At 51.3% G+C, this 11755-nt stretch overlaps 1 protein-coding gene across 1 annotated transcript in view; it reads left to right on the top strand.

Annotated features, from left to right (window-relative positions):
• iqsec3b (IQ motif and Sec7 domain ArfGEF 3b) overlaps positions 1-11549 on the top strand; it is a gene marked incomplete at both ends in the record, with an annotated part of 28768 nt that extends 17219 nt beyond the window's left edge. The window contains 8 exons of the mRNA XM_080001877.1: positions 6089-6255; positions 8187-8326; positions 8483-8614; positions 8847-8946; positions 9322-9480; positions 9596-9679; positions 9971-10017; positions 11130-11549. Coding sequence (XP_079858003.1) covers positions 6089-6255; positions 8187-8326; positions 8483-8614; positions 8847-8946; positions 9322-9480; positions 9596-9679; positions 9971-10017; positions 11130-11549 — 1249 coding nt within the window. The remainder of the gene's footprint in view (positions 1-6088; positions 6256-8186; positions 8327-8482; positions 8615-8846; positions 8947-9321; positions 9481-9595; positions 9680-9970; positions 10018-11129) is intronic.
• Positions 11550-11755: the final 206 nt, after the last annotated feature.

Below are 11755 nucleotides of genomic sequence, written 5' to 3'. Positions count from 1 at the left end.
GCTCCCCGACGGGACCGGATATTTATATCTTTCTTTATATATACATCTTTCTCTATATATCTTTTCTTTATATCTGTCTTTATATCTTCATGCCTTGATGTCTTTCATCTGTCTGCGAGGCACCGGCGAGCTCTCAGATCGCGCCTGGAACAGTTCACGCACAGCGAGTGTGGCTTGCGAGAGTGAGCGCCGATTTGACTGCGATCTGGGGCTTTGGTCGGCGATCTCCCAAAAAGCGTCGATGGAGATGGAAAGCCGGCAGGGAGCTTTTTATTTTCGACTTTTTCCGACTTTTTTCAATTCACATTGAGATAATATTATATCCATATTGTGATTCAATGCTACATTTATTCTACCTTTTCAGAACCAGAATAGAATCAGTTTATTCCCCAGTGACATTCACATGGAGGCCTACTAGGAATTTGTTCTGGGGGGGTTTGTTGCATTTGTTACCATTAAAAAAAACCTACTTATTACCATTAAAAAAGAAAAAAGCTGAGCAGTCTTAAGAAATGGAGAATGAATATATAATAGAATAAAAAGTGAAGTAAAAATGAAATAAATGCGATACTATGCACAGGACACTGCAACATGGAAAATAAATTCAATCTTTCAAGCGATTAAATCTGAGAATCCAAGTCAGGTCAATTCAGTCTTTCTACGTTTTTTATCACAGAAACCCAGAAGCAGCAACACAGCCAAAGTAATCAAAATAACAGTATAAATACAGCATGACTCATCTGTAATGCAATCCATAGTAAATCCAAGATGATATAAAAAGATGTTAAAAAAAAAAAAAAAAAAGTCATGATGCATCAGCAAACTGATTTGATTGCTTTTCTTTCCTCCCTAATATTGCTTTTACTATGTAGGAACGCAGACGGAAAAAGCACAAGATGAAAGCATATTCTGATGTCACTCAGCAGCCGGGGTGTAGGCGCAGACACATCCAGAGTGGCACATAAACACAGTGATACTCGTCCCCGGACTGTACTTGTCTTTTATGTTTTTTGGCGCGCCCACCGCCACAGAGGGCATAGTGATGACAGCAGCAACAGTCGCGGTAACGTCGCTCTGCTTCTGACAGAGATGGCATCGCACCGGAGCCCTTTAACTGTTCAGAAGCAGAATCTGAATCTTTCAGTTTTATCACGTTTTATCCGGCAGGTGCGTTTACCAATGCTAACGTAGGAATTTGTCCTAGTGAGGTTTGATGAATATAAATAATAATACAATAATTAATAAAAATAAAACCAACACATACAAATAGCCCCCTCAAAAAAACCCGAAATAAACTAAAAATAGTCAGATATTTAAAAAAAGATACAGGATATGCAAAATGCGAAACTGTACTGTACATTACTTGTATTTCTTAATATTTATCTAGCGGTTGAGGTTGGGGAATGGTGCAAGCTGAAAATTAGGAATGTATGGAGATCCACGTTTTGATTAAACCAAAGTTTTGCCATTTCATCTTTTCTCGCCCCGTACTTTGAAAGTGCTTCGGTATTCCACTTTCCAACTCGATAAATGCTTGATTCACAAATTAATATCTGGATGCGTTTTTTGTTTTTTTTTCCACCCGATTTATATTCACAGAGTTATAGGGTTTGCAGTTTTTGACTTACTGTGTCGATGCTCATTACCGCCCTCCAGTCACTAAAGTGTATGAGCGTGGCTGCAAACCAAGGGGACTCATTACAGCGGGGAGAGGAACCTGGATCCTGGATCTTGATCTGCCTCTTTCTGGGAGAAATAGATGATTGGAAACAAGCCGAGGTCCACAACGGGAGTGGACAACCAGCGACGTGCCGCATTCAGTCCCCCATCCTTCCTGCCACCGCTGTCCTTCAAATCTCATCACCTGGCTGCCCGCAGGACTTAAAAAATGTGATAAAAACACCACTCATTTTCTCCGCAGGAATCTCATCAGCACCGCTTCTCCCAACCCTCATCCCTCCATTTTCCATCAGTTCCATTGCTGTTATTTTGCCAACATGGCTCAAAGGATTCAACAATGCCTTCATCGCTTTTTTGCTCTCCTTTTAAGCCAGTTAGTACATAGTAGTAATTCATATTCATAATTTATACCCTATTTACCCATAACAATCATTTATCCCGTTCCATAGTATTGCATTTTGTATTTTGTTTGTTCTGTCTATATATCTATATCTATATATATATAGATATATATATATGACTATTTTTTGGCTATTTGTATATATTTGACCATTTTCATTTTTATTTGTTTATTAATTTTTATTCAATTTTATTTTATTATTATTTTTATTCTCCATTCCTTTCAGACTGTTAAGCTTTTTTTTAATGCAAATTGTCAGTGGTGAAATGCACCAAACCTCATTCTGATTCAGATTTTTTATATGGTAATTTTGACATGATCATTTAATTTGTATTAATTAACGTTGTTAATATTTAATTTCAGTGAAAAATGACATCATGTTTGGTAGGTACAAACCGCGTGAGCTTTTTTTTTTTAAATAAAATAAACATTTGAATGATAAAATACAAAAAAAGTACTGGTACTGGTGGGAAATATTGCTGCATAATGTTGCTTAAAGGGAGTGGAGCAGTTATAGACGTAAAATAGAAGCAGACACTGCAAGTTCCACTGCTTCAGCTGCCACAACATGTTTAAAGTTTTGCTACAACTCGTGATGGAATATGAACAATTATTCACGCTCCATTGAACTCACGGTTGGAGCTGAATGATGTATTAATTGAGTGAATTGCATGAGATGTCCACGTTGCCGAAAACACAATTATTTGGGGTTGAGGGCAGGTGCGAGCAAGCAAATGGAATCATAAAGCGACAACTCCACCGGCCCACCTCCGCCAGTGTTGTTCACACTTCAGACAGCGAAGGCATCTTCACCCTTTTTACTTTGCTTTTTGCCTGGCAGATACCAGCCAGCAAATTGTACCAGATTCTAATTGCTCCATAAATCACTCTTGTTCTGAAGGATTTGTTCCTTTGACAAGGCGACATAATCTAACATTTAACAGAAGCGCTATTTTTTCAACCACTGTTATCAAAAACAATTTTCCCGGAGCGGGAATTTTTCCCCTCCAGAGCCGTTCGATAGAATAGACGGACGGACGGGCGGGCTGACGGACAGCGTGCAGAGAAAATAAAACAAAAACGGCGAGACGGTTGAGACCGGGGGAAGCCTTCAATAGCCGTTTGGTTGAAGCGACCCCGAAACCGGTGTTGTCAGCGCCGCTCCGACGGCCGCTCGCATCCCCGGAGCGAGCGCTCCTCCCTGACGAGGTCGAGCGGGATGGAGCCGCGGCCCCGGGGAGTCGGCGCCGAGGGGGACGGAGGGCGGTCACGAAAAGAGATTTGGGTCGTCCGACCGGGGAGGAGGCGAAGGGCGGCGGCCGGCCGCACAAACTCATCTCCGCCCCCCGGGGGGGCGGCGGCAGAGCGGAGCAGAAGAGGCTTTCACGGGCGGAGCGGACCTCCCGCTCCTCGCCTCTTACGTAACCCTGGTTATGTCATCCGTTGGCGGTTTGTGGCGGGCTGTCATGAGTCGCTCTTTGGTGTGACGTGGTTTTGGGTGCCAGCTGGCGTTGCCGCTTTCATACGCAGATATGAAGATAAGGGAAGCAAAGCCGGTGTTTGAATGAAAGCCGTTACGTAACGAGGGGGATACACCACGGAAATAAATGCCCATGACAATACACACACTCGTCCATTCTCTCGCTTGATCAGCCGCTCCCTCATTTATGCACTCACATGCGCGCGTATTAACAGACACACACACGCGCACACACACACACGCGCGCGCGCGCCGGCTTTGATTGTTTTCCAGCAAAATTATATCAAACGGTCGTGCGAAAACATCAATGTGTGTGTGTGTGTGAATGTGTGTGTGAATGTGTGTGTGTGTGTGTGTGTGTGTGTGTGTGTGTGTGTGTGTGTGTGTGTGTGTGTGAGTATGTTGGCTGTGTGTGAGTGTGTGTGTGTGTGTGAGAGTGTGTGTGTGTGTGTGTGTGAGTGTGTTGGCTGTGTGTGAGTGTGTGTGTGTGTGTGTGTGTGTGTGTGTGTGTGTGTGTGTGTGTGTGTGTGTGTGTGTGTGTGTGTGTGTGAGAGTGTGTGTGTGTGTGTGTGTGTGTGTGTGTGTGTGTGTGACTGTGTTGGCTGTGCGTTTGTGCCCAGGATCTCATCCCCCCCCTGGCACAGAGACGCTCCCGATGCAGAGTGACAGGGGCGGACTCCGTGGAGGCCCCTTCCAGGCCCTTTCAGGAACCCACTCCGGGTCGGGAACAGAGTTTTTTGGGGCTCGGCGGAGCTCAGGCGAGGCCCCCTCATTTGCATACACCGTGACAGTTCGCAGCCCGTCGGAGCTAAGCTGCGCTCTCTGTCTCTGTGTTCTGCTCGGCTGGGGGAAGATGAAAGCCTCCCCCCGCCGCCGAGATGGCTCCGCGCGTAAGTCCATGTGACAGAAAAGAAAGATGGCGGCGGAGTTATAGGGGAGGGGGGAGGGGGGAGGGAGTGTCCGTGGAGCCCGTGGGCAGAGAGTGGAGCTGAGGTAGAGTCCTGATGCACCCGCACAGAGCGGCCTGAGAGATCCCGCTCCGTTCAGATGTTTCCTGTCTCTCATGTCAAGTCCATTTCGGCAGAACGGCCGCGGGGGGGGGGGGGGGGCTATTAGAAGCAGGGGAAACACGAAAGAGGATTGTTCTCCGGTTTCAAACTCATTTTCTTCGATGTGGCCTGAAAAAAGACGCAGAGCCCAAACGCACCACTCCCCCTTCTGCGTGTGGCCACGTCTCGCCCTTCGCCGCCGGCGCTTCCGTCCACGCAGACCTCCTTCAGGGCTGGGGGCAGCATTTCTCTGATCCTTTTTGGGAGGCTCGTCGAATCATTCGACGATGGGTTTATTGTGTGTTTTTCTTTAATTGCAGAGTGCACCAGATGGACTGCAGTGTATTGTAGAGGTATTATATTTCTGCTGCTGCTCTCTGCGCCGTGTTTGCACTGCGAAATGTGCGGAACGGGTTGTCGCGCCGTTACCTGTTCATCTCAAGAGCTGCGGCGGTTTCACCCTCCCACCTCCCCTTACTTCTCCCTAAACGGAACCAAATTGAATATCAGTGGTTTGAGCCCCGGCGCACAGTTCAACTGCACCGCGGTCCAAGCTCCTTCGCCTCGACTCGCCGCAGTCTTTTTCAATTTCACGTCTGTCTCTGTCTCCTTTGTCTGCTCGGACCCATTAGAATGTCTATGTCCACTGTATATCCTCAGGTGTACAGTGTACAGCTCGAGAGGCTGTTGAAGACGCACGGCAACAGGATGGGAAGGGTGGGCTTTAATGGCGACCTCGCTGCTGTTTGCGTTTCTCTTGGTCAAACGCGTAAATCAAACAAGGCGGGGGAGCCCGGAATCCGGTGGGGGAGATAAGATACGGAGCGTTTCTGTCAACATGGTTTAGAAAGGGTCAAATGTTGACAAAGTTCTTGGCTGTCGGAGTAGAGTATGGGACAGTATATTAGAGGAGAAGAAGAGGAATCGCATTATCAGCCCCCGATGGGAAATGTGTCCTCTGCCCATCTGACTCATCCTGAGTATTTAGGAGCCGTTCCAGGAACTCCGCCCCGGGTGTAGCGCTCCCACGCCGTTTGACACTGACAACCTTTTCGCAAAGGCGTTCCGCATTTATTACAAGCAGACTTTTCCCAATAAAGCTTAACTGCTTTGCTGATCTCAGGATCTCCTTTACTTTATGGTTGCTCGGAGGCCTGTGCAGAGACGTTACGAGGGGCAGGTGCTCAAAAGAAAAAAAGGCGGAGGGAACCGGCCCCGGGTGGAGAGCAGAGCGCCATCGCAGCGCCCCGGGCGCGCCGAGGACGCGCTCCTCATGAATATGCATATCCTGCCCAGACAATCCGCTGCCTTAACTCCCGTTCATGCTTGAAGGAACAAAAAAATAGAGAACGCGCCTCACAAAAAGCGCGCCGTGGACACCAAGGAGCACGGGGGGGGGGGGCCCGTGCACGTGCCTGGCTGCATGGAATGCCGCCCGGCTGTTGTAGCCATAATAAATATCCCGCTTCTGTCCCGCAGCCAGAGGTACTGCATGTGCAACCCCGACGTGGTGCAGCAGTTCCACAACCCCGACACCATCTTCATCCTGGCCTTCGCCGTGGTCCTGCTCAACACCGACATGTACTCCCCGAACATCAAGCCCCAGCGCAAGATGGGCCTGGACGACTTCATACGCAACCTGCGAGGTCAGTGCACGCCCGCGGGTCGGCGGAGGGGGGGGCCGCGGGGTGGTCGGACGCGGAACAGAGGCGCTAGACTCCTGACCGTTCTCCTCTGGTAAACGGCGTCCCTGCAGCGGGGGCTCTTTGTTTTCCATGGCAGAGTTAATGGAAAACTTTATTTTTCTCGAGCCATTAGAGAGATAGCAGCCTCGCGTTTCGCTTCATCGGGGGTTCGGCGGCTTCCCGCTCCTCTGTGCCCTCTGCGGAATGGAAGGCATTCAGGATCGAGGAGGCGAATTGGAGATAGAGAGAGGGTGTGTGTGTGTGTGTGTGTGTGTGTGTGTGTGTGTGCGCGCGCGCGTGTGTGCGCACGCGTGCGTGCGTTTGTGTGTATTGTGTGTAAATGGAATTTCAGGGACAGGCTTTGGAGCGGCTCTCAGGGCAGAGGCAGGATAATGAGTTGCAGACATGTTCCAACATTTATAATGAGCGGTTCGCTGATCAGTGTTTGAACACTTGGTATTTATAGCCTGGAGTACACACACACGCACACACACACACACACACACACACACACACACACACACACACACACACACACACACGCGCGTGCGCGCACACACGCACACACACTTTAGTGCTCTCAGATCGAGAAGGGATCAATAGGACTGATGTGTAAAAGTGTAAATGAGGAGAAGAAAGACGCGGCTGCACTTATCACCTGCGCTTATCATCTGGAAAAGCGCGCTGAATGACTCGGAGGTAAACGCCGCTTTAGCACCGGGAAAAAAAGAACCGAAGGAGAAGAAACGTTTGCATAGCGTGATATTAACTACAGAAGGAACGCAGACGCGGCGGAATTCAGAGTGAGGCCGGCTCAGCGAAAAGGACGGCACCGGGAAGGGCCGTCTCGAACCCAACTCACTGAGCCCTCCTCCGGTGTTTGGTTTTTCTTTTTTGCCGCTGTGCCGTACGTCCACTTTGGTCTGCGCTCCGTGTACTCCGCCCCTCCCGGAGTGCACGGAGCCGTTCCTTCAGCACAATCTCAGCTTTCAATCCCATTTTTCATCCTGTCGGGTTTCAACAAATTATACAGCTGGCGGCAGCCGACAATATAAGAAAAAGATGGAGTTCTGCCGAATCTGTCGATAACCTTGGAGCCCGTCGCTTTCCACTGTTTTCCCGTCTGTTGTTTCATGCGTCCGTTGTGCACGACAGCAACGGACAAACTTATAAAGACGTCTTTTCTACAGGCGACACAGCGGGAATTTGTCACCAAATTCGCGCGATGAAATCTCCATGAGGGTTCCACTTATAGACATGAAATGTGGCACTGCTTATAAACCGCACTGTTGCCTGGTTGTCTCGGCTCGTTACTCTGTAACTACGAACAAGGAGTTAACCAGAAAGAATAAACATTGCAGTTTGTTGCCCCCCACAGTGAGCGCCACCGCCAAGGCTGGAGAATGAGACCAACGCGGGTGAATTAGTAAAAATTCGAGTTGCATAAATATAACTCTCCGCTTCACGCTGTGTATCTACCATCGCAGCGAGGGATTCAAATATTTATCTCCGAACGTACGCGCTCCTGGCCTGAACATTCAAATGCTGAGGTTCTCTGTTGCATGCCAAGAGCCGACCCCCCCGTCCAGTCGTTCGGCAGACACTCCCTGGGCGTCGTTCCAGACGGACATGTGCCCTTGATGGCGTCCTCCAGGAATACTGTAGCTGCGGTGCCCGCGATAGTGTTGCTATTAACAATTCAAAACGTCGCCACTTCTGGACGCCCGATTCCCCTTGGGTTTTTTCCGCTATCGGTTCCGGCGTGCCCTCCATCCCAGCACCCCGCCCCCCCTCTCTGGGTCTCCTCGCCGCCGCACGTCCTGCGCGCCGCCCCCGCGTCCGTCCGTCTTTCTGTCTTCCAAGCGACTCCGTGCCTGCCCGTGTTCACTTAGGTGTGGATGACGGCGCCGACATCCCCAGGGAGATGGTGGCAGGCATCTACGAGCGCATCCAGCAGCGCGAGCTGCGCTCCAACGAGGACCACGTCACCTACGTCAGCCGCGTGGAACAGTCCATCCTGGGCCTGAAAACTGTGAGTGAGTGTGTGTGTGTGTGTGTGTGTGTGTGTGCGTGTGTCGTTTGTGCCTCCTCCTTCCTCCTCCTCCTCTGTTATCCATCATTTCTCGTCTCTCCGTTGTGTCTGTTTCATCCCCTTCTCTTCATCCAATTCCCCCTTTTCCTCCCCTAGATCCTGGCCGTGCCCCACAGGCGTCTGGTGTGCTGCTGCCGTCTATTTGAGGTGCCCGACGCCAACAAGCCTCATAAACAGAAGCTGTCCCAGCTCCAGAGAGAGGTCTTCCTCTTCAACGACCTGCTGCTGGTAAGCTGCCAACGCTCCACGTTTACCAGTCAATGCTCCCCTCCCGGGGCCTTGGAAACATCCCAACTGGCTTCTGAAGCCACACGTGAGAGACCACGTTCAATCACAGTCCCGCATGCTCCTCAAAAAAACGAGGTTGAATCGGCGTCCGGGAGCCGCGGCGTCGGAAGTCTCTGGAGGTTTATCCCGCGGCCTGTTGACGCCTCACTGTGCCTGTGTCTTCTGACCGCAGATCCTGAAGTTGTGTCCCAAGAAGAAAAGCTCGGCTTCCTACACCTTCTGCAAGGCCATGGGGCTGCTGGGGATGCAGTTTCACCTCTTCAGCAATGAGTGTACGGTATATTTGTGCGCTGAACCGCTTTGCTCTCTTTAGCTTCTCGGTAAAATGAATCTAACTACGCAAATCTTTGTTGCTGAGTTGGTTGTTAGGGCCAACTGCTGTACCTTAGATGGCCCTAATATTTCTGAGAAAAAAAAAAAAAAAAAAAAAGAACATTATAGCTGCCAGGAGTTTTTGTTGCCAAGCAGCAAAGAAAGAAAAGGGTGAAAATCAGGTTTGAGGATTTCACAGCAGCACAAATTCTGATCCGGAAAGTCAACGTGTCTTCGGAGGGCTCCAGATGCCGATCCCTGACGTCTCTAATAAAAGGCGGGTTTCGGTTGTTTGAGGATGATGTTTTTTTTTTTTGTTTTTTGTTTCTCGTCAGACTACGCCCACGGCATCACCATGCTGAGCCCCTTCACCTCGGAGAAGAAGCAGCTGGTGAGCTTCTGCTCCCCCAGCGGAGAGGAGCTCAGGAAGTTCGCCGAGGAGCTCCGAGAGTCCATCACGGAGGTCAACGAGATGGAGCAGATACACATCCAGTGTAAGGGAGGGCAGCGCCGCGCGCCTTGAGCGACGCCGCCGGGGCGTCCTCCCATTGCGGCCTTTGTCCTTTCCGAGTCCTGTGCCGCTCACGGTGTCTGTCGTTGGGTTTGCAGGGGAGATGGACCGGCAGCAGGGCATCCAGCCGCACACCAACGGCGGCCAAATGGACGCACACTCGGGACACCTTTCAACTCTAGGTACTGACCGTCCTCACACTGTGAAGCCGAGAACCTCCAGGAAAAGGGTCGTTCAGTCATGGCTATTCAGAGAAAGCAGGACAGGCGGTGCGTAGCTGTTCAATCTGGCCAAAAGTCAAACACAGAAAAAAAGGAAAGTAAAAGAGCGGGAGCGACGCTGGCAATAGAAAAATGTTTGAAAAAAGTTAATTTCTCAGCTTTGTTGTTGAGATGTCCCCTGTAAGAAAGATTATTGTTTTTTGGATAAAAAGCTGTGTGATGTCTGATGAATATGGCTTCCACCTCCCGCAGGCCAACAGGACACTTACGACAAGACGGGCAACAACAACACAGTGGAGGTGAGTGCCATGTTCACGTTCCCCCTCCCAGGTAAGTGCCGTCTCCTTTGGTCGCCCGCGGTGCGTGTGTGAGCGTTTGAACATGGGGGGGGGGGTTCAAAGGGGTATGTGCTTAATTACGAGGGGGAAAGTGGTATTTTAGTGCTTTTCATGCTTCGCTTTATAAGAGCTCAGCCTGAGGCACACCCACGCTGTGCAGCCATGGATACAAAGGCCGCTGAAAGGACTCCTGCATTAGCAGCATGAGAACCACTCGTCTTACTCTCGGGCTCTCGAGTGCATCAGCAGCTACTCCAGCGGCCACAGCCGCCTTGCTTTCATCAGCCGCTGCCGGGTCGGCCGCATGGTTTAAGCCTTAGCAAGCCACCGTAAGCTCAGCTGGTTCCTAAAATACCATCAACAAAGCCAGATGAGCTTCAGACCATTAACAGTCTGCAGTGTGTGTGTGTGTGTGTGTGTGTGTGTGTGTGTGTGTGTGTGTGTGTGTGTGTGTGTGTGTGTGCGCGCGCGAGTGTGTGCGTGGATATGTGTTTCTGTATATGAATGTGAATGCGTACACTAATGTGTGTGTGTGTGTGTGTGTGTCCACCCAGAGAGGCCGGACGACCTTTCTTCTTCCCCCCCCCTTTTACCTCCCCTGCCTCCTCTGAGTCCTCTGAGTGTGTTTGCGTTAGGGGACACCATGCCCTCGGTGTCGCGTCTTCCCTCCCACCACCCGTTCCATCCCTTCCAGTGTGTCGTCCGTCTGTCGCTCCGCACATCATGTGGAAACACAAACAGACGGGCGGCGGGAAAAAATGCCACCGTGGCATCGGACCCCCCCCCCCCCCCCCCCCCATAGCCACGCCAGCCTTCCCTCCTCTCCGCCGATTCTCGGGGAGGCCGTGCGTTGCCACGTGTGTTTGTCTTGTGTGTGTGTGTGTGTGTGTGTGTGTGCCTGGGTGTGCGTGTGCGAGTGAGACTGTGTGCACCGTGGCACGTTTTATTTCGCGTTCTGCACGTGCTTACTCCGCATGCCCGCATGCCCGTGTGCGTGACCCACCAGAGGGCTGCATAGAGGCTGCGTTCAGGCTGGTAACTCCTCATGCGTTCTCTGACTGTTCCTAAACTAGGTGTCAATTCACAACAGGCTGCAGACTTATCAACTGAGCCAGCCCAGCATTGAGTCCACGGCTCTGGCCCTGGCCGCGCCGCCCGCCCTGCTCAGCCCCGTCCAGCAGGGGGAGCTCCGCCCCGAGACCCTCATCCAGTGCCAGCAGATCGTCAAGGTGATCGTGGTGGACCAGAGCGGGCGCGGCTGCATGGAGGCCTTCCTGAGCCAGAACCCGGCCTCGCACCGCCTCATCCAGTCAGCCATGTCCACCCCCGTGCGCGTCCGGGAGGGCGACGGCCCCCAGCCCCCCCTGCCTCCCCCGCCGCCCCCCTACAACCACCCGCACCAGTTCTGCCCCCCCGACTCGCCCATGCCCATGCACCACACGCTGCCACTCAGCCGCCGGCGCAACTCCAGCGGCTCCCGCAGCATCGTCTGAGCCCCCCCACCCAGCACGTCCCCCTCCTCCTCCAGCACGGCCCCTGGCACGCCCAGAGAACTTAGGGGCGGATTTCACATGCACGTGCAAACACACGCACGCACACACACACACACACACACACACACACACACACACACACACACACACACACACACAGAATTCTTGGTTGCTTTCCCACCGTCACCAAGGAACCCCGGAGATTA

This window comes from Zeus faber (genome assembly GCF_960531495.2).
Source record: "Zeus faber genome assembly, chromosome: 6".
In the NCBI taxonomy this organism is placed as follows: domain Eukaryota; kingdom Metazoa; phylum Chordata; class Actinopteri; order Zeiformes; family Zeidae; genus Zeus; species Zeus faber.
Note: the sequence above shows the minus strand (reverse complement) of the source record. Positions and strands in the feature narration are given on the sequence as shown.